Source organism: Bison bison, unplaced genomic scaffold (assembly GCF_000754665.1).
Source record: "Bison bison bison isolate TAMUID 2011002044 unplaced genomic scaffold, Bison_UMD1.0 scf7180017864233, whole genome shotgun sequence".
Taxonomy (NCBI): Eukaryota; Metazoa; Chordata; class Mammalia; order Artiodactyla; family Bovidae; genus Bison; species Bison bison.
In genome coordinates, this window is record NW_011494805.1 from 1049635 (window position 1) to 1070756 (window position 21122).

The 21122-nt window shown below is 38.7% G+C and overlaps 1 protein-coding gene across 5 annotated transcripts in view; it reads left to right on the forward strand.

Moving 5' to 3' along the window:
* Positions 1 to 21122, forward strand: part of TAF2 (TAF2 RNA polymerase II, TATA box binding protein (TBP)-associated factor, 150kDa) — an 88366-nt gene that overhangs the window by 51216 nt on the left and 16028 nt on the right. For 3 of the 5 annotated variants that reach the window (XM_010846189.1, XM_010846192.1, XM_010846193.1), the window contains 8 exons: positions 992 to 1185; positions 1981 to 2120; positions 5023 to 5092; positions 8185 to 8294; positions 13604 to 13833; positions 15123 to 15278; positions 15762 to 15867; positions 18241 to 18363. In XM_010846189.1, the coding sequence (XP_010844491.1) occupies positions 992 to 1185; positions 1981 to 2120; positions 5023 to 5092; positions 8185 to 8294; positions 13604 to 13833; positions 15123 to 15278; positions 15762 to 15867; positions 18241 to 18363 (1129 nt within the window). Of the gene's footprint in view, positions 1 to 991; positions 1186 to 1980; positions 2121 to 5022; positions 5093 to 8184; positions 8295 to 13603; positions 13834 to 15122; positions 15378 to 15761; positions 15868 to 18240; positions 18364 to 21122 lie in introns of those variants that run through there. The other 2 variants (XM_010846190.1, XM_010846191.1) reach the window with 2 other exon arrangements.

Here is a 21122-nt window from a genome sequence, read left to right on the forward strand (position 1 = left end):
TCTCCTCCTGCCCCCAATCCCTCCCAGCATCAGAGTCTTTTCCAATGAGTCAACTCTTCCCATCAGGTGGCCAAAGTACTGGAGTTTCAGCTTCAACATCAGTCCTTCCAGTGAACACCCAGGACTGATCTCCTTCAGAATGGACTGGTTGGATCTCCTTGCAGTCCAAGGGACTTTCAGAGTCTTCTCCAACACCACAGTTAAAGAGCATCAATTCTTCGGCGCTCAGCTTTCTTCACAGTCCAACTCTCACATCCATACATGACCACTGGAAAAACCATAGCCTTGACTAGACAGACCTTTGTTGGCAAAATAATGTCTCTGCTTTTCAATATGCTATCTAGGTTGGTCATAGCTTTTCTTCCAAAGAGCAAGTGTCTTTTAATTTCATGGCTTCAGTCACCGTCTGCAGTGATTTTGGAGCCCAGAAAAATAAAGTCTGACACTGTTTCCACTGTTTCCCCATCTATTTCCCATGAAGTGATGGGACCGGATGCCATGATCTTAGTTTTCTGAATGCTGAGCTTTAAGCCAACTTTTTCACGCTCCTCTTTCACTTTCATCAAGATGCTCTTTAGCTTCTCTTCACTTTCTGCCATAAGGGTGGTGTCATCTGCATATCTGAGGTGATTAATATTTCTCCCGTCAGTCTTGATTACAGCTTGTGCTTCTTCCAGCCCAGTGTTTCTCATGATGTGCTCTGCGTATAAGTTAAATGAGCAGGGTGACAGCACACGGCCTGGACACTCTCCTTCCTGTTGGGCGCAGTCTGTTGCTCCCTGCCCTAGTAGCTAGTGTGTTACTATTAAGTAAGTCTCTCTCACTCTTTTTTCCCATATGTGACTCTACGCCAAAGGACAGTGTTGAATACTTACCTGAAAACTTGCTTGTCTTTGCAGATAAATTATGTTTTTAAAGTTATATTTTATTTCATTCACTTTTGAAAAGAAGTGTAAATTTATCATCGTCTCATAATTGTTTCTTGGCTTAGTTTTCAGATAACTATTATCGTGCAGAGATGATTGATGCCCTTGCCAACTCTGTTACGCCGGCAGTCAGTGTGAATAATGAAGTTCGAACTTTGGATAACTTAAATCCGGATGTGCGGCTCATTCTTGAAGAAATCACTAGGTTTTTGAACATGGAAAAACTTCTTCCAAGTTACAGGCACACCATCACTGTCAGGTATAATGATTTTTCATATTTGCTTCTTAAAGTTACTTGCTTTTATAATTATTAGAGAAATTTATTTTCATAAAAAATAGAGAAGTAAAGTAAAAAAAAAATCTAATATGAGTCTACCATCCATGGGTAAATTATTACTCTTTTGGAGAAAGTCTTCTAAATTTTTTCCTGTGATAACTATATCAATTTTTTATTTTTGACATATATGTATTTTTTATATTCTACTTATGTCGTGAGCACTTCCTCGTGTCATCGGAAGGTACTCATAAGCGTCTGCATAAGCTTTTATGCCATTGGGTATAGTTTAAACATCCCTCTGTTATTAGGCTTCTTTTAAAATTTTTTGCTTCTCTCGTATTTTTTGTAACATGACTATCAACAGGTTTTATCTGTTTCATTAGGAATTTGCTAAAAACAATTGATGATTTACTGATTCAGCAATATAAAGTCTTAGCTTTCCATATATGTTAGTGAATAAACTATGTTTGTATCACTAAAACTTTTAGAAAGAGTACTTTATTTAAGTTATATTTTATGCTAAATACATTTTTCTGTAGTGTGTTCCTGTTATAAATATAATACCTGAAATTAGATTTCCAAAGTTTTGAAATGTGTTTTCTTTTAATAGAGTTTTTTAGAGTCATTATAAAAGCCAAGTGTTAAAGAATTAAAAAGAGGATTCAGATTACATCAATTTTTCAGTTTATTGTTACAGATTATTTTAAATTCCTAGGAAATAAGTTTAATTCAAAATACTTTAACAAAAGTATTTAACTATAAATCCTATTTTCCTAGTTGTTTGAGAGCCATACGAGTGCTTCAGAAGAACGGACATGTGCCCAGTGATCCATCTCTTTTTAAATCTTACGCAGAATATGGCCACTTTGTGGACATTAGGATAGCAGCTTTGGAAGCGGTGGTTGATTACACTAAAGGTAATGCTTTAGAAATATATGCTTATATCATTTTAGAAAGAATTGTTTACCATTTACTATTTAGTCATTAGCATTTTCATAGTATGTGCATACAGATATCTTGATTTTTAATTAACTCACTGATTTAGAATTTTTGGTAAATATAGAATTCATATAAGAATTTGTAAATGGGAGAAAAGAATAAAATTATAGATAGATACCTTTGGTCTTTCCAAAAAGTCTGTGCATCATTCTGTAGCCTTAATGAACATGTTATTTCAAGATATCTTGGAAGAAATTTCTAATTATATAAGAATTCAAGAAAACATTTTGTACCTGTCAGAAGTTTTCTCTGCAAAAGTCGAAGAAGAGCTAACAGTCGGGGACTTCCCGCACGGTCCAGAGGCTGAGACCCCATGCTCCTAGCACAGGAGCCTGGCTTCCATCCCTGCTCAGGAAGCTGGGTCTCACATGCCACAGCGGGGACCCAGCACAGCCAATAAATACATACTGAGGGGGAACAGGTGTGAGTGGGGACTTCAGGAGAGGGGTAAACAAGGCTTCATGAAGCTGGAAAAAAAGAGAAGGAAAAAAGTGAATAAGGGAATATTACATATTCAGAACATTGTCAGAAATACAGAGGGGAAAGTACGTTAAGGAGATAAAATATTAAAAAAAAAAATTGTCATGAAGAATAATAGGTGGAAGAAATAATAGGATGTATCCTATTATCCAAGAAATAATAGGATACTTTGAAAGAGTGTAAATGAGACTGACCTAAGCTAGACTCTGATGAAGTTTAAAATTTTAAAATTAAGGAAAAGTCTGTAAATTTCTAACTATTCCTAGAAGCGTCAGAACCCATTTATTGTACAAGGTAAAAAAATAATGTAGCCTATAAATTCTTCAGAGTATGAAGAATTCGAAAGACAGCACAGGCCAACATGATGTTTAGGGGAAATTACGATCTAAGATTCTCTGCTTTGCTAAATTGTTGTTCATGTATCCTTGAAGACCTAGAAGACCATATCCTATATGTAATATTTTTAAAAACAAAATTCCTGGTCTTATTCAGTGGTCCCCATCCATGCTTTCAGTGCAGGGGGCACAGGTTTGACCCCTGGCTGGGGAAGTTCTGCATACCATGGAGTGCTGAAAAAATTTTTTCCCAAGATAATTTTCAGCTGATCTGGAGGTGAACCAAAATAATAACTCAAGATTGATGAAAGTGTCATATGAAATTCCCAGGGAAATGCCAGGCATCTGTTCCTATAAACTAAAGAGCTAAGCTTAAATACTTGTTAGCATGTAAAATTTAATGCAAATTTCAAAACATAGTCTTAAAAAATAATATGCAAATATAAGAAATGTATAAATCTAAAGTTCCAGATTATACTAAAATGTGGGGAATAAAGAAGTTATGGTAATTTCTTATCTAACTGTGTAAAGAGAGGATTGCCTAAATTTTACATATTAAGTAGAAGAAAATATACGCAAATCCTTACATTTTTGTGTAAATTTCAGTAGGAATACTGCTTCTCAAAAGAAATTATAACAGGGTAAGGCAGAAAGTGAAGAGGAGCTAAAAAGCCTCTTGATGAAAGTGAAAGAGGAGAGTGAAAAAGTTGGCTTAAAGCTCAACATTCAGAAAACCAAGATCATGGCATCTGGTCCCATCACTTCATGGGAAATAGATGGGGAAACAGTGGAAACAGTGTCAGACTTTATTTTGGGGGGCTCCAGAATCACTGCAGATGGTGATTGCAGCCATGAAATTAAAAGACGCTTACTCCTTGGAAGGAAAGTTATGACCAACCTAGATAGCATATTCAAAAGCAGAGACATTACTTTGCCAACAAAGGTCTGTCTAGTCAAGGCTATGGTTTTTCCTATGGTTGTGTATGGATGTGAGAGTTGGACTGTGAAGAAAGCTGAGCACCGAAGAATTGATGCTCTTTAACTGTGGTGTTGGAGAAGACTCTTGAGAGTCCCTTGGACTGCAAGGAGATCCAACCAGTCCATCCTAAAGGAGATCAGCCCTGGGATTTCTTTGGAAGGAATGATGCTAAAGCTGAAACTCCAGTACTTTGGCCACCTGATGGGAAGAGTTGACTCATTGGAAAAGACTCTGATGCTGGGAGGGATTGGGGGCATGAGGAGAAGGGGACCTCAGAGGATGAGATGGTTGGATGGCATCACTGACTCGATGGACGTGAGTTTGAGTGAACTCTGGGAGTTGGTGATGGACAGGGAGGCCTGGCGTGCTGCAAGTCATTGGGTCACAAAGAGAGGAAAAGAATGGAAAATATTAGAAATTAAATCCTGAAAATAAAGGTTTTCAAATCATAAATATAATACTTTTTTAAAAGGTAAATGGAAATAGTGAATTTTGTTAAAGTTAATCATAGTACTGGTTTTTATAGCTGTTTTTTATGTTGTACTGAAAAGTTAAGGCTGCTCTTAAATAAACCACTTGGGCAGCAGCGGTTCACTGTGTGATTCAACTGAGACACCGTTGAATAGCAAACCTCTGTAATTTGATCTGAGCATCTAGAAACACACTTCTATTTAAACACATTTCCATTTAGAGTTATTCATCTCTGATTTAGGGCTCTAATAAATTACACTTTTGTCTTATGTTGTATTCGCCATTGATTTGAACCTAAGTGGAAAATACACGGTTGGTCCTGTTTTTGATGCTTTGACTGCATAGATGGCACAGCTGTAGATGGCACAGATGCAAGTTGTAAAACTTGCAAAGTAGCCTCTTGCATTAAAAATGTAAGAAATTGCCTACATCCTTCATTTCTGATCAGAGACCTGGCTGAGACAGAGCCCTACATAGTAAGTGTGAGCTCCTTGCTTGTCACGTGTTTAATGTGTGATAATTACCACAAGTACGTTTCCTTGTTTTTGTTTTCAGTGGACAGGAGTTACGAAGAATTGCAGTGGCTACTTACCATGGTTCAGAATGACCCTGTACCCTATGTAAGGTTAGTGTTTTTGTGCTATAATATTTTGTTTTTATAAATCATGAAGTAAGTAATTTCAGAAAATTATACATGGAGTTAAGTCTTAGTTTTTGAAAATATAGGAGTACCTTATCCAGGTACTCATGCCGTTTATTTGGTTTGCCTTTGGAAAGATACTTTAAAAGATATATTAATTCCCTGAATTTTACACATGATTTCTATTGTAATTTAAAGAAAAGCTTATGTAACCCTTTTTAGTACACATGGGAAAATCCCTTATGTATCAAAAAAATCATAAAACCTCTTTATCAATTGATACACTGTATTTTGAAAGTAAATAAGAACAGTGTTTTGTTGTGTCCCATTTGTTCCATTTCTTGCTCATATAAAATCCTAATTTTTAATAAATGGATTTAGGATCAAAAAATGTAACACAACATTGTTAAAAATTTAGAAAATAAGGGAAATTAAAATTCCAGTCCTGACTTAGTAACTATTTTCATTTTTGTATTCTCTTCATTTTGTTCATTTCTGCTGCTTGCTTTTGCAAAGTAGGATACTTATAGTGTATTTAAGCAGGATTAAAACTTTTTACTATATCTGTTTTCCTTTCTTTATACCTAATAAGACTCAAATTTGTGTTCATTTGTTGTAATAATTCAGTTTCATAAAATGAAATTTGAAAGCTGGAAAATAATTTAGATTTTAGCCATTCCAACTGGAAACAAGAACATAGACCCAGAAGCGTCGTCTTGCTCAAGTTTGCACATCACTTGGCAGGTATTTTCTTCTGAAAAGGCAGACAGATCCACTCTGCCTTTTAACCTCACTGGGGCGCGTCTCGCTGTGAGGCACACGTAGGTGATCTCAGCTCCTAATGGGAAACCTTTGAGCAGCAGTTGTTTTTCAGGTTAGTTGTAGCAGGTTCCTGGTTAAGCCACCTTGTGTATTTCAGTGTTTTAAGCAATGGTTATTAAAAAATATTCTTTGTACAGTTTTGCTGTTTTTATTTCATGGTTCTTAATTTGTGATCTGAGTTTTATTATAAATAATTTGCCCTTGGATTGATATATATATATGAAGGACCAGGTTGATGTGGACAAAAATCTCATAATCACCCGTTCTGAAGTGCATGTTTACATGAAAGAGAGTCGGCAGGAAGCCAGCCTCGTCTGTTTTCTGGTAGAGCTCATGCATTTGAAAGTTTATAAGATGCTGCTGATGGCAAGTAGGACAGAAATTATAAATGTAGCTTGTCATGTGTTCATTTATGTTTTCAAGTCACATCAAGAACTAACATTAAGGCACATACTTCTGAGACCTCAAAACTGCGTTTTGAAGACCATTTTATATAATATTTGAAGTTGTATTTCTAAATTAGATACTATACAGTCTGATTGCTTTTGAAATGTTGTGGAGCTCATGATATTCAAGTTTCAAGAACATTTATTTATACTGTGAACTGAAAATCTATTTAAAGATACATTCATGATTGTACTTGACATGTTTACTTCATAATTGATACGGTTTATTTATATCACCAATAGGGAACCTCTTAGGCTTTACTTCATATCATCCAGCTCATAGTTACAGTTAAAAAAGGTCAGCACGTCTTTAAAAAGCTTTAATAGCAGTGAATGATTACAGGATAGGAGTGTTACCACATTAATGGCATTGTATGTGTGTTATTTGGTGTCTTGGGACATCAGTCGCTATATTTTTTGTGGGTTTCCCCCCTCTGGTTTTTATACTTTGAATAGAAACTTCGTCCTTTTCTCTGTCATCGTTACCTTCTCTTTCCTCCCTCCCTTCCTCTCTGTCTCTGTTGAGGTATAATTGACAGTTTCAGGCACATAGCATATTGATTCTCTATTTGTATAGTTTGAAAAATGATCACCATCATAAGTTTGGTTAACATCCATTACCATACATAATTACAAGTATTTTTTCTTATAGGAACTTTCAAGATCTGTTCTCTTAGCATCTTTCAAATATGCAACACAGTTGTTACTAACTGTAGTCACCACGTTATCCCCTCATGACTTACTGTATAAGATGAGCGGGGATTTGCACCCCTGATCCCGTCCACCCGTGTCACCCACCCCCACCCCTGCCTCTGACAGCCTCCGATCTGTTCTAGTATTTACACTCCCGGAGTGCCCAGCATGCAGAACTGCTGTGCTCTGCTGTTAACGGGATGGGATTCTTAGGCTTAAAGATAGGCAAACATTTCTGTTTCTGCTGTTTCTGTCTCTCTTAACATCAGTGACATTCATCTCTCCTGCCTCAAATACAGCATTTTATTTTTATGGCTTTTGGTTGATTTTTAAACTCCAAATAGTAAAATGGCCTTTAATAAGAACTGATTCTTTTAAAAAGTACAGATTTTTAAAATTTCTCTCTTTTAACATTAAAAATTCTTTGTTATTATATATATCAGGATTACTGATTTAGATAGATCACTAGAGTTAGATAAAGCTCTGCAGAATTTGGGGGCTGAAACCTTAAAATTTGGAGGAAAAGAAAGTAACTACGTGTAATTACCCCTTTATGCTTTAGAGCTACGTTGAACATCATCTCTATAAGGTACTTTCTTGAGTCCCTGCTCCAGGTTAGGTTCATTAAGTAATAATTGTCCATAAAATCCTACAGTTGTTCCTTTACCCAGGTATATACACACTACCCATGTATATAAATATTAATTTATAGTTTAAATTTTTTAGCCTGTGTCTCCCCCATGGGAACATAAATTTTCAAAAGACAGAGACTGTTGTCTTTTGCCACTGCATCATAGCGTTTAGTATGACGCCTGTATATGGTTAATCACATGTGTGTTAAGCAGGTGGTGGTCATGTGTATTACATGTATTGTACTTTCCCCTTCTAATCATATATATGTTTAACTTAATTCATATGTTAAAGAAAAGTGATTTTATCTCTGTAGTGACAACTGTATGTAGAAAAAAACTTCAAGCTGTTGAATAATTTTTAAATGTTTGTGAAAGTTCTTAGTCTAAGAAGAGAGGTGATAAAATAAGATGGAGAAACTTGAGATAGTTTTCAAATGTTTTTATTTCACAGTTAGCAAAAATTTGATTTTTCTTTATCTTTCAGACATAAAATTCTAAATATGTTGACTAAAAACCCACCCTTTACTAAGAGCATGGAGTCTCCCTTATGCAATGAAGCGTTGGTAGATCAACTTTGGAAACTTATGAATTCTGGTAAGAGAGCAGTGACTTTTAAAAAAGCTTTTTATTATTGGAGTTTTTTCATTTTATTTTTTTTAAGGAGACTGCTTACCGTACTTACCTTCACAGTGGTGGCTGCAGTAACATGTGCTCAGGGCATAGCACACACTTTGCCCCACAGGGTAGTTGAGAAAACAGAAATACTAATTTAGTGAGAGTGTCTCAGATGTTTAAAGATCTGTAAACACGAACTTGCACAGTCTTACTGTTATGTTTATTTCAGAAGGTCACAGAGGGTGGAAAAATAAGTCTTCTTTCTCTTTTCGGTAGTCCTCCTGGTGGCCTTTCCCAGAGGTAACCAATTCCTCACGTACCCTTTTCAGGGCAGTATACAGTGTTAGCTTTCTACACTGTAGAGACCATGGCATCTCATCGTCACAGTTTTAATTTACATTATCTGAGTGCAGTCAGGAGGCGGTCAGTGCTCCCAGGCATGAGCTCTGGAACCAGTTTGCTGAGGATTAAACCTCAGCTGAATGACTTGCTCTCAGTGTGACTTGTCTAAGCCCATGAATTTCTCATTTTAAAATAGAGGTACTTCTGCAAACTGAAAATTAAATGAGTTATTATTTGTAAAATGCAGTAACTAGTTCATATTAAGTGCTTGAAAGGTTGTTACGCTAACATACTAATGATACTATGTTGAGTACTTCTCATATATGTGAGCTATCTAGTTTCTGTTTTGTAAAGTGTTCATATTCTTTGACATTTTTGTTTAATTGAATCACTGATCTTTTCCTGTAGGATTGTAACTGTAATATATATGTAAAGAAAATTTGCTTTATGTCTCTGATATGTTGAAATTGTAATATTGGTTTTGATTTAAAATTCAATCTAAAGCTAGACTGAAAGTGTTTGGCTTAGAGAGAAGTTGCTACAGATAGATGGTGAGGGAGCAGTGGGTATTTATTTTAATAAATATGTTGCTTTACCTTGTCTCTAAAGTATTGGAAGATAACTTGCTTGCCTATCTCATTAGTGACTACTTCATGAACTTGTAAAGGATCATTCAGCAGTTAAAATGTGACATGACAACCCCCTCCAGTACTCTTCCTTGGAAAATCCCATGGGTGGAGGAGCCTGGTGGGTTGCAGTCCATGGGGTCGTGAAGAGTAGGACACGACTGAGCAACTTCACTTTCACTTTTCACTTTCATGCACTGGAGAAGGAAATGGCAACCCAGTCCAATGTTCTTGCCTGGAGAATCCCAGGGACGGGGGAGCTTGGTGGGCTGCCGTCTATGGGGTTGCACAGAGTCGGGCACGACTGAAGCGGCTTAGCAGCAGCATGTGACATGAACTGTACTGTGTTGAGTATATTCTTAGCAAGAATGCATGATTCCATGATTGTGAGGGAGTGCAACTTGACAGACAGTCATAATGAAGTACGAAGAAGTCACATATTACTTCTTAGGGAAGGTTTCATGGGCAAAATAAATGTGTGTTTAAGATTAATGGGGCAATCTCTATTAAAACGTTTGAACTCCATTGGAAGATGGTGGTTATACAAATTCAAGCTCTGATTGATGTTTAGTATTTATTTTTGCTAGTGTTCAGAATAAAGTACAGTTACTGCTTTGGTTTGGAATTCTCTGTGCTAATAATCTAAACAGAACAGATCAGTGAAGCCATCGGCATAAACAGTTTTTTGCTCTTGTTCTTCAGATGTGTAAATAAATGGGAACAGAACAATATGAACAGTGGGAATGGCCCAGATAACTGAGAAGGTTTTTTGTTTTTTTCTTTTTAATGTTTTTGGAGAACATTGGGCATTAGACAGGGAAGACTGATGAGAGGATTGCCTAGAGAATTCTGAAGACTTGTTATTTAATCTGCCAGCTACCCCTCCCAACTCAAATCACTTAAATGGCAAGGAACACTCGTATCCCTCCCCGGTGATCCTTCCCTCAGGTAGCAGCTGCCCTTGGATTATCATTTGCAGTTATGCTTTGGGACCCGCCCTGCCGGCCTGAGCCAGAGAGGCAGTGCTGAGGGCGGATGGTCTCTGCTCAAATCAGAAAGTATCTGAAGACAAATCCCTCAGATCACAAATCTGATCTTAGAAAAGATCATTCCTTCATTTTCTGAGGTGATTGCTTTTAACGCTGATCAAGGCACCGTTTTCAGGATGTTTTTCTTTTCCTTGGTCGTGCTTATAAAATCTTGATTCCCTGACAAGGGATTGAGCCCATGAACCCTGCAGTGGAAGCTTAGAGTCCTAACACTGGACCGCCAGGGAAGTCCCGAGGATATTTTGCAGTAAACTCGTCATTTTGATGACAGAAGCCTAGAAATGTGTACAGTTAGGCTCCACAAGCGTGACTGTCGTGTGGTCGGTCAGTCTGCTCTTCCCATCCATCCTTTCTGACTCTGCCACTTAATGCCACTGTAAAGTGACAACCATTTTAAGATTTTATTCCATGGTTTTAAAATACAATGTTCTCATTTTTTTCCTGTTTTATAATTTTAACAGAAGTACTGCTTATTTTTTAACTCCATCCTATCAGCCTTAAGTTGTAATATTTATAACTCAGATTTTTGAGGAGGGGAAACAGTCAAGGTCCCCCCATAAGAATAGAGCAGTGCTGCCTCCTCCATCCAGATTGAAGGCCCCGAAGCGTTACCGACCCAGACCCAAAGCCCCACGGAAACACACAGGAGCGGCGTGCCTGCTCTAAGGGCTGGGGACTCTCAGCAGCCTTCATGCCCCGTGCCGTCTCGCGGTCCTCAGCTGACCCTCAGGAACAGGATGCCCCGGCTCACCAGAATATACATTTCCCACCTGCTTTTTAAAACTGAGATAATGCTTCTTTAAAAAAAACTTTTTAAGAGTTCATACTCCGTTTCATGACTGGTTTCGACGTCGTCTACAGTGTATAAAGATTCCAGAATCGTTATTTGCAGTTGACATAATTGGGCAACACTCCCCTCCAAGCTTTGGCCTTATTCCAGTCGTAAGTGCGCCCTAAGCCGTTCTGATTTCCTTACTGATAGAGCGTCTGAGGTGGGCGTCCTTTCCTGCTCTACCCCGAGTGGCAGACACGGAGGGCTTGCTGTGTCGGCAGCCTTCATTCTGTTCTTCAGAGGGCTGATTTCCTCCAGCCTCTGTGATGAAGGTCCAGGAATCCGATCCCTGTCCTCTGTGGAACCTTTCCATGTGTGAAAAGCATGGAGGAGGACAGTAATGAGGGCCCCCAAAACATGGGGCAATTTCAGTCCATTAAAGTGTCCAGGTATGGATATTCCAGAGAAAGAAATGGATTTCCAGTGTAAAATCCTTACCCTCTCTCTGTACTGTTCCCATTTCTGGTTTCTCTCATGCTTCTCAGAGCTCTTGAGCAGTATTGTGCATCTGCTGTTACCTTACCACATGGTAGCAAAATCGAAGATGTCTCAAGTAAGACTGACAGTTGTTTCCTGATGTGCAAAGTGCCTAATACAGAGGAGTATATATAGTATGAGCTCTGTAAAATTGTGACTCCTCTGACGATTGAAAGTACACACCCATGTTAATGTAATAGTTACTTACGTGTTATGGTTGCTGTTCAGTTGCTAAATCAGGTCTGACTCTTCTGCCATCTCACAGACTGTAGCCCGCCAGGCTCCTCTTTCCATGGGATTTTCCTGGCAGGAATACTGCAGTGGGTTGCCATTTCCTTCTCCAGAGGATCTTCCTGACCCAGGGTCTGTTAGAGTATATCTCATGAAAATCATTACTTGATTGCAATTTATTTACTTATTCTAATATTTGTTGTTGAAAACCACAAAACTTAAAATTATTAACTGTCATGAATTTACTGTAGCAATGTCTTTCCTTTTTGTTCCTCTTTTTTAAAACATTGTGGTACTCTTCTGAAACCCTCGTTCTTGGCCAAAATTATTTATGTGGTTTATTTTTCTGTCTAGAAGAATATTTCTTCTCAGCTGTTTTGAATTCTCTAGGTCATTTTAAATTCTGGCTAGAAACCATAGTCATTATCTGACCCTAGGTGATAATCTCATCCTGGCAGCTCTGTGTGGTGGCAGTGCCCACCTGGAATGCCCCACTGGGACTGAAAGGCGAGCGGGAGGAGTTCTGGCGTTCCCGGGCTCTGGTCCGCCATTGTTGTGGGGTGAGGTATACTCTGAGACCACAATCCCGATTTCAGAGGTGGAAACACGGATACTCATCAGAGAAGCTGAGAAGTCTCTCAGCCGCCTTAGACTGAGTTTCTGCAGATGCAGCTTTCCTCTGGCCAATACAAGTTACCATCTCTGTTACCAGCCTGTAGCCATCTCTGCTGTTTGCTGGTTTGTTTGTTTTTTTTAACACGTTCCTAGTAGAACAGCACAAATATGTAGGTATTGAACAGACACTCCTACAATAAATCTGAGATTAGACTTGTGTTGTTTCAAATAGTCGTAGGGTTTCTTACCATATTTAAAATCTGAAAGTAGTAAATTTGAGCATTAGAATTTGTTTCCAGTGTAGGGTTCAGTGGGGTTCATGAAGGTTCTTGGTGTACCATCTTCCTAACATGCTATTAAAGAAGAAAATCGGACAAGGTGAACAGAGAATGAATGAATGTGGACCAGTTCTGACTCTTTGCAACCCCGTGGACTGTAGCCCACCAGGCTCCTCTGTCCATGGAATTCTCCAGCCAGAATACTGGAGTGGGTTGCCATTCCCTTCTCCAGGGGATCTTCCCAACCCAGTGATCAAACGCAGGTCTCCTGAATTGCAGGCAGATTCTTTATCATCTGAGCCACCAGAAAAGCCCAGTATAAGTCTAATACTCCAAAAATAGTATTTTTTTTTTCTGGCTTTAAATCTTCCTTTTAATTCCTCCTCCTTGGTTAACTGTTCCACGTTCATTCATTCCCTGTTCACCTTGTCTGATTTTCATCTTTAATAGCATGTTAGGAAGATGGTACACCAAGAGCCTCATGAATGCTACTCCTGGAAACAAATTCTAATGCTCAAATTTATTACTTTCAGATTTTAAAGATAGTAGGTGTCTAATTTTTATTTCGTAGGAGAATGAAAGAATTAGATTTTTTTCAGTTGTAAAATTCAGTATTTCCTTAGAACATTTATGGTTTCTGTGACTGTGTAGCTACCTGGTGTTAAGGTAGGAAGCATCTTTACAGTAGAGGGCTTGCCACTGGGGCCTAGGGCAGTAGGCAGCTCCTTTGAGGCATCATAACCCTCTGTTCCCTTCCGTTTGTACAGGTTCTGGACATCTACACGTGTGGATAGATGTGCACGCTGACCTGTTGTTATTGCTGTTGTTTGTTTCCTAGGCACTTCACACGACTGGAGGTTGCGGTGTGGCGCTGTGGACTTGTACTTCACGCTTTTTGGCCTCAGTAGACCTTCCTGCTTACCCTTGCCAGAACTTGGCTTGGTCCTTAATTTGAAAGAGAAAAAAGCTGTCTTGAATCCAACCATCATTCCAGAGGCCATAGCAGGCAACCAAGAAGCTGCGGTGAATCCAAGTAGTCACACACAGCTAGTTGGATTTCAGAACCCTGTAAGAATCACATGTGATACGGAAAAAGTATCAATAGTTTTATTATTTAGAGCTCCAAAGAAGAGAATTGTTTCTTTAGAACTAGAGGATTTTAGAGCCACTAACAGCTTCTCGCACCATTTTAAAAAGTGCTGGCTGACACTGTCTCAGCACTTGACAGTCTGTAAAGAGCTGCTGACAGCTGCCTACGGCAGCGCAGCAGGTGCTGTGATGCCAGTCCACCCACTGCTCGTGATGACAGTGACTTTCTGTGCTGGAGCATAAAGTGTCTCCTTTGAGTAGTAGAAAATTGAACATTTAACCAATTACATATTAACCGAACTTGTCTGTACACAGGACCTTGACTTTTCTCTTTTTTTTGCTACTTTGCATTAATAGCGTCATTCTAAACACTTGAGAAGTGCCTGATGACTGCTTATTGAATCATTAGTAAATAAGTAGATAATATGAATGGTCCAGTGAACATGTAATCTGCTGATTGGGGGAGGAGAAATGCATTATGTTTTTTTTTTAGTTTATGTATATGTATATGTGTTTGCTTTTACAAAAACTTTTATTTCCAACTATGCATTATGAAATTATGAGACTTTATTGTAGAAAGACCTTCAGGAGCCATATCAATTATTTTACTGTAATTTAAAGAAAGTTTTCCAGAAGCCTCTTGCTCATTGGTGACACAATGTCCCCAGTGCTTCAAGCTTCATTTTTCACCAATATTTAGACCAGATTACTTACCTGGCAATACCCTACTGGTGTTTTGACACTTTAAAACGTGAATTTCTCTTTATGCTAGTTAGTAATAGTCATTTAAAAGAAGTTATTCACCTAGATTTTCTGAAACATAATCATACTTATTTTTGTAAATTTAAAATGTATCCTAGAGTTCAGGTTATATAAAGTAACACAAATCTTTTCATAGAAAAAAAAAAAGTCTCGTTAAAGAGCTCTTTTGTATCTGACTATAAGCCAGTGGAAATGAATGTTTCTAATTCTTGTCCATGTATGCTGATTTATCCACTTTCATACTTGGAGTCTTCCAGATAAGAGGGGAAAATAACACCAAAATGTGTATGCTCTGGGGAAAGTTTAAAAGTTCCCTTTCATACCTCCCTTCTCCTCCCAGAAAGACCAGCAGACGGGGAGGGGAGGTTCGTTTCTAGCCCGTTGCTGACAACTTTCAGGCACTGGGCGTGTGCTAATCTGCATGGTTGCTGTAGGTCTTAGTTTTCAGCTATAACATGAGCTACTTGTCTTCAGGAATCTAATTTTAATCTTGAATATTGCCACAGGAAGATGATCACCTTGCCAAGGAAGCCTCATGTAATATGTCAGCTCATCAGCAGGGAGTGAAGAGGAAGGCTGACACACCACTGGGGTCCCCACTAGAGCCTGGTCAAATACTGGAGAAGAATGAGGATAGCAGTAAAGTCAAACTCAAAATCAGAGTAAGACATACAGGCTACACCTGTATGAGCAGCGTAGGGCGCTCACCTTCTTGTACACCCTTGTGACTACTCGCAGTGGTTTTCCCTTCGCAGGAACAGGTGGGACAGCCTAAATCGTAAAAGAACTCAAGTGTCCGTCTAAGACACTCCAGCCGATGGTCAGACTTCTGTTGCCACACGCGTCTTCTCTGTCTGGGGGAGGAGCTCTGTGTGCACAGCCTGCGCAGCTCGCTGCTTCTCGCCACAGCGCAGGGCAGACCTCAGCCGCTCGTGCACGTCCAGTCGTCCCCAGTCAGCTTCTGTGGAGGCTGGGCTGCGTCATCTTCTCTTTCTCTTAATGCTTTCTGGGAAGGAAACCACTTTTCCTTTTAAATGTTTTGGGGCTATATCCTGCGGCTTTTCTGCTGCCTCTCCTGAGAGCAGAAATCCAGACATAAAGTGAAACAATGGCTCCTTTCCTCCTTTGTTTTGTTTGTGTTGTAGTTTTCAAGTTCTCAAGACGAGGAAGAGATTGATATGGATACTGTTCATGATAGCCAGGCATTCATCTCCCATCATTTAAACATGCTGGAAAGGCCGTCCACTCCAGGTAAGACGGTGCACTGTGCTCACTGGGCTGGTGGGGCGGCCGCGTGACACCACTGTGGAGGCGTGCTGCCTTATTGTCGAGAGTAGCTGCACAGTTCAGAGGCGGCCAGGATGGAATACAGGCTAAAATACAGTGTAAAATACAGGCTGTACCAGATAACACATAGCGGCAAAGGGATACGATTGTTTCAAGTATTTCTTTTGATTTTCTACTTTGTTTTGGTTCTTTTTAAATATTTGGCTTACTTCTAGATTTGTTTTTTCAAAAATCCATTCATCAGATTCCTTCCAGTAGCTTTAATTTCTGTTTTTTGTTTCTTTGTTTTTTGAGGTTTAGACTTAACCTCAAAATAAAATAAGAGATCAATTTTTTTTAATAATGTGACTGTAATTATATATAAAACTTCTTGACTACAACTAATGCAGCCCGTAACACAACTACTTTATTTTCTTGACTGCTTGTTCCATGTAACATGTCATATTATATTTTTGCATACATCTCTCAAACATCACAATCTTTTCTATGGAAAACATTACCTGAGGCAGTACTGAGCTGATACGCTCTAATTTACCTGTTATTTCCCTGTGGGCAGCCATTTGTTTCAGACTTTAATTTTATGCAAGTGATTCTCTCTGAGTGTCTTCATACAGAAGTCTCTGTTTCTTTTTTTGTCAAATTATGCTTAGGATAAATCCCTTAAAATATATTTTTGGTAAAAAGATGAATTTTAGCTTTATTGTAAGGTGCTTGTCTTTAGAAGATTTTCGTGCTCTTGGTGTTATTGCCATAATGCTTTTTGAAGAGATTACACGTAGTTCATGTCATCAACATTTCTAAGTTTTCAGAAATAAAGCTTTGTGTAACTTGCTTGTAGTTGTGAAGTACAGTAAGTAATAAAGCCGGCCTTGGTGAGCCCGCCACCCCCCATTAACCTGTGTGGCGTTCTCCATTCTGTGGCCGTTCTCTCTGTGCTTCTCTCCTGATTCTGTTCACCTTCTTTGCATTGCGAGTAAGTAAATGGTATCTCAGCTGTTTTTCCTTCAACATTCTGTTGCTTTTCTGTACAGTGTACCACACAGATATATGATCTATATGTTTACTTTGCCTAGTTTTTGGATTACGTGAAAACTGTGTGATACTCAACATGACTTAGCTTTTTTTCACTCAACGTTATGCTGCTGAAACTCACCCATATTGATACATAAAGATGTAATTCATCAATATTTATCACCATGCTCTGTACTTCATATACTGTTTTATTGTCATTGTGATAAAGGATACTTAACTATAATTACCATTTTAAATGATTATTAATTATTATCATTATAATTCAAGTTTATGATATATTTCTTTATAAATATGACTGTTTTTCTTTTTTTGGTACTATTCCTGTTTGTTTTTTTTTTTAACTGGAAAATCCTATTTATACTTCATGCTCGATGTGGTTATCTTTTATGATCTTTGTGTTTGAATGGCTTTTTTTTAAAACATGTTACATTTGTACAACTCTCCCTTACCCACCTTGGTTGCGTTTTGTTTGGTTTTTTGTTTAGTTTTGTTTGTAAGACCTTTTTTACTATCTAGTAAAATCTGGGATGAACTAGTAGAATTTGAGAATTGGCATCAAAAAGAATATGAACCTAATTATATTTGAAAACGGAAAGATCATGAATTCTTTGGCTTTCATAACCATAAGCAGCCTTAACAATTATTTTTCTATTCTGTCCATTTTATGGATAAGTAAATTTAACCAGAGATATATTAAATAATTTGCCCTCAATGACATACCCAGGTAATAGCCAACTCAGTGCTAGATCCCAATCCTAGACTTTTCGTGTGACGCATGAAAGTGAGACACAAGCAGAGGACTGTTGGTCTGATCTGGATGATTGGACTTAGAGCCTGGGTCTCCTGGTATGACAGCACTCTTCATGGCTTACCACTGGAACATTCCATGTTTCAAATATCTGTACAATCCCTAAATTATTTTGATCTGTCAGTTAAATATTATAATGGAATTTATTAATAAATTTTGGGGAGAACAGGCATGCTTAACTGGATGCAAAGTTCCACATAAATAATAAAAACCGTGACATGACATGGTTCTGCTCCAGAATATAAACTCCAGTTTATGTGTGCAGCAGTTCATTCAGGTGAACTGTCTTTCTTGAACGTTTATTTTTCTCAAACTTAAGTATATTAGAACCATGACAAAGGATTAAATCAAGTGGGATTTTCAGTAGTTTTAAAAAATAATATCCTTTTTATTATTAGAGTTTTACTGTTGAACTGATAACTGGTTTTAAGGTAGACTGTTTTCTTCTTTTTGGAAGTAAAGAAATAAATCCCCGGTTTCCTCTTTTTGCATCTTAGGGCTCTCCAAATATCGGCCAGCTAACTCGCGATCTGCTCTGATACCCCAGCACTCAGCAGGCTGTGATGGCACGCCCACCACAAAGCCCCAGTGGAATATGGAACTCCCACGGAAGGGAACAGGTAAAGTACTATGACTGTCGTCGTTATTTTGCTCAAGAACGAATCTATAAACTTCATAAAGTTTCTCCCATCAATGTAAAGAATACATTAAAAACTATAGACCTGAGGGCTTGCTTTTCATTACTATATTATCTAACAGACTTCTTTTTTCAAACACAAGCTGCATGTATATTTTTTTGAATTATTTTTGATTCACAGTGTTGTGTTAGCTTCAGAGACGTACAGCACAGTGACTCTGTTAAGTGTATGCGAGTTCCTTTTCAGATCACATGGTTATTACAGAGTGCGGAGCGCTGGTCCCTGCGCTGTGTGTGTAGCAGGTCCGTGCTGGTCATCTGTCTCCTGTACAATAGTGTGTCTGTTCATCCCACGCTCTAGTCTGCACCTTCCCCCATTTCCCCTGTGGTAACCACAGATTTGTTTTCTGTGTCTATGGGTCTGTTTCTGTTCTGTAAATAAGTTCATTGGTATATATATATATATACACAGCATATATAAATAATATCATATATTTGTCTTTCTCTGGCCTTTACTCAGTGTGATGATCTCTGGGCCATCCGTGTTGCTGCAGATGGCATTATTTTGTTCTTTTTTATGGCTGAGTAATAGTCCAAGGTAGTCCACATCTTTATCCATTCATTTGTCCCTGGATATTTGGGTTGCTTCCATGTCTTGGCCATTTGTAAATAGTGTTGCTAATGAACGCTGGAGTGTATGTATCTTTTGGAATTATGCTTTTCTCCAGATATATGCCCAGGAGTGGGATTGCTGCTGAATCATATGATAACTCTGTGTTTAGTTTTCTAAGGAACCTCCATACTGTTCTCCATAGTAGTTCTACTAATTTGTAGTCTCATCAGTACTGTGGGAGGGTTCTTTTTTCTCCACACCCTCTCTAGCATTTAATGTAAGTAGACTTTTGATGGAGAAGGCAATGGCACCCCACTCCAGTACTCTTGCCTGGAAACTCCCATGGGTGGAGGAGCCTGGTAGGCTGCAGTCCATGGGGTCGCTGAGGATTGGACACGACTGAGCGACTTCACTTTCACTTTTCACTTTCATGCATTGGAGAAGGAAATGGCAACCCACCCCAGTGTTCTTGCCTGGAGAATCCCAGGGACGGGGGAGCCTGGTGGGCTGCCGTCTATGGGATCGCACAGAGTCGGAAACAGCATAGCATAGCATTTCCACTGGTGGCTGAGACGGTAAAGCGTCTGCCTACAATGCAGAAGACCCGGGTTCGAGCCCTGGGTCGGGAAGGTCCTCTGGAGAAGGAAATGGCAATCCACTCCAGTACTCTTGCCTGGAAAATCCCATGGATGGAGGAGCGTGGTAGGCTACAGTCCATGGGGTCGCAAAGAGTCAGACACGATTGAGTGACTTCACTTGATTCCAACTAGAGTGGGGTGATACCTCATTTTAGTTTTGATTTACATGTCTCTAATAATTAGTGATGTTGAGCATTTTTCGTGTGCCTGTTGGCTATCTGTATGTCTTTTTTGCACAGGTGTCTATTTAGATTTTATGCCCAGTTTTTTAATTGAATTGTTTGTTTTTTTGACACTGATCTATGTGAGCTGTTTGTATATTTGGGAAATTAATCCCTTATCACATAGTTTTCAGATATTTTCTCCCATTCTGTAGGTTGTCTTTTCATTTGCTGTGCAAAAGCTTTTAAGGTCCATTTGTTTATTTTTGGTTTTATTTCCATTACTCTAGGATAGGATACAAAAAGATATTGCTGTGATTTATGTCATAGAGTGTTCTGTCTAGGATCATTCTATCATTTTCTTTGAGGAGTTTTATAGTATCTGGTCTTACATTTAGATCCTTAATCCATTTTGAGTTTGCTGTTGTATTTGGTATTAGAGAATGGTTTAATTTCATTCTTTTATAGGGAGCCCAGTTTTCCCAGCACCACTTACTAAAAAGACTATCTTTTCTCCATTGTATATTCTGGCCTCCTTTGTAATAGGTTAATTGACTATAGGCGCAAGGGTTTATTTCTGGATGTTTATCCTGTTCCAATGATTTATATTTCTGTCTTTGTGCCAGCACCATACTATTTCGTTTACTGTGGCTTTGGAGTATAGTCTGAAGTCACAGAGCCTGATTTCTCCAGCTTCACATTTCTTCCTTAAAATTGCTTTGACTTAAAGACTTTTAAATAACACTTTTTGCTATTTCAAAAATAATATGCTCCTATTATATAAAACTTTGAAATCGTAGAAGAGAGGGGTAAAAATTGTCCCCTCTTATGCCATTTCAGCTCAGTTCAGTTCAGTCACTCAGTTGTGTCCAGCTCTTTGCAACCCCACAGACTGCCGCACGCCAGGCCTCCCTGTCCACCACCAACTCCCAAGAGTCCACCCAAATTCATGTCCATCGAATCAGTGATGCCATCCAACCATCTCATCCTCTGTCATCCCCTTCTCCTCCCACCTTCAATCTTTCCCAGCATCAGGGTCCTTTCAAATGAGTCAGCTTTTCGCATCAGGTGGCCAAAGTATTGGACTTTCAGCTTCAACATCAGTCCTTCCAAAGAACACACAGGGCTGATATCCTTTAGGATGGACTGGTTGGATCTCCTTGCAGTCCAAGGGACTCTCAAGAGTCTTCTCCAACACCACAGTTCAAAAGCATCAGTTCTTTGGCACTCAGCTTTCTTCACAGTCCAACTCTCACATCCATACATGACCACTGGAAAAACCACAGCCTTGACTAGACAGACCTTTGTTGGCAAGATAATGTCTCTGCTT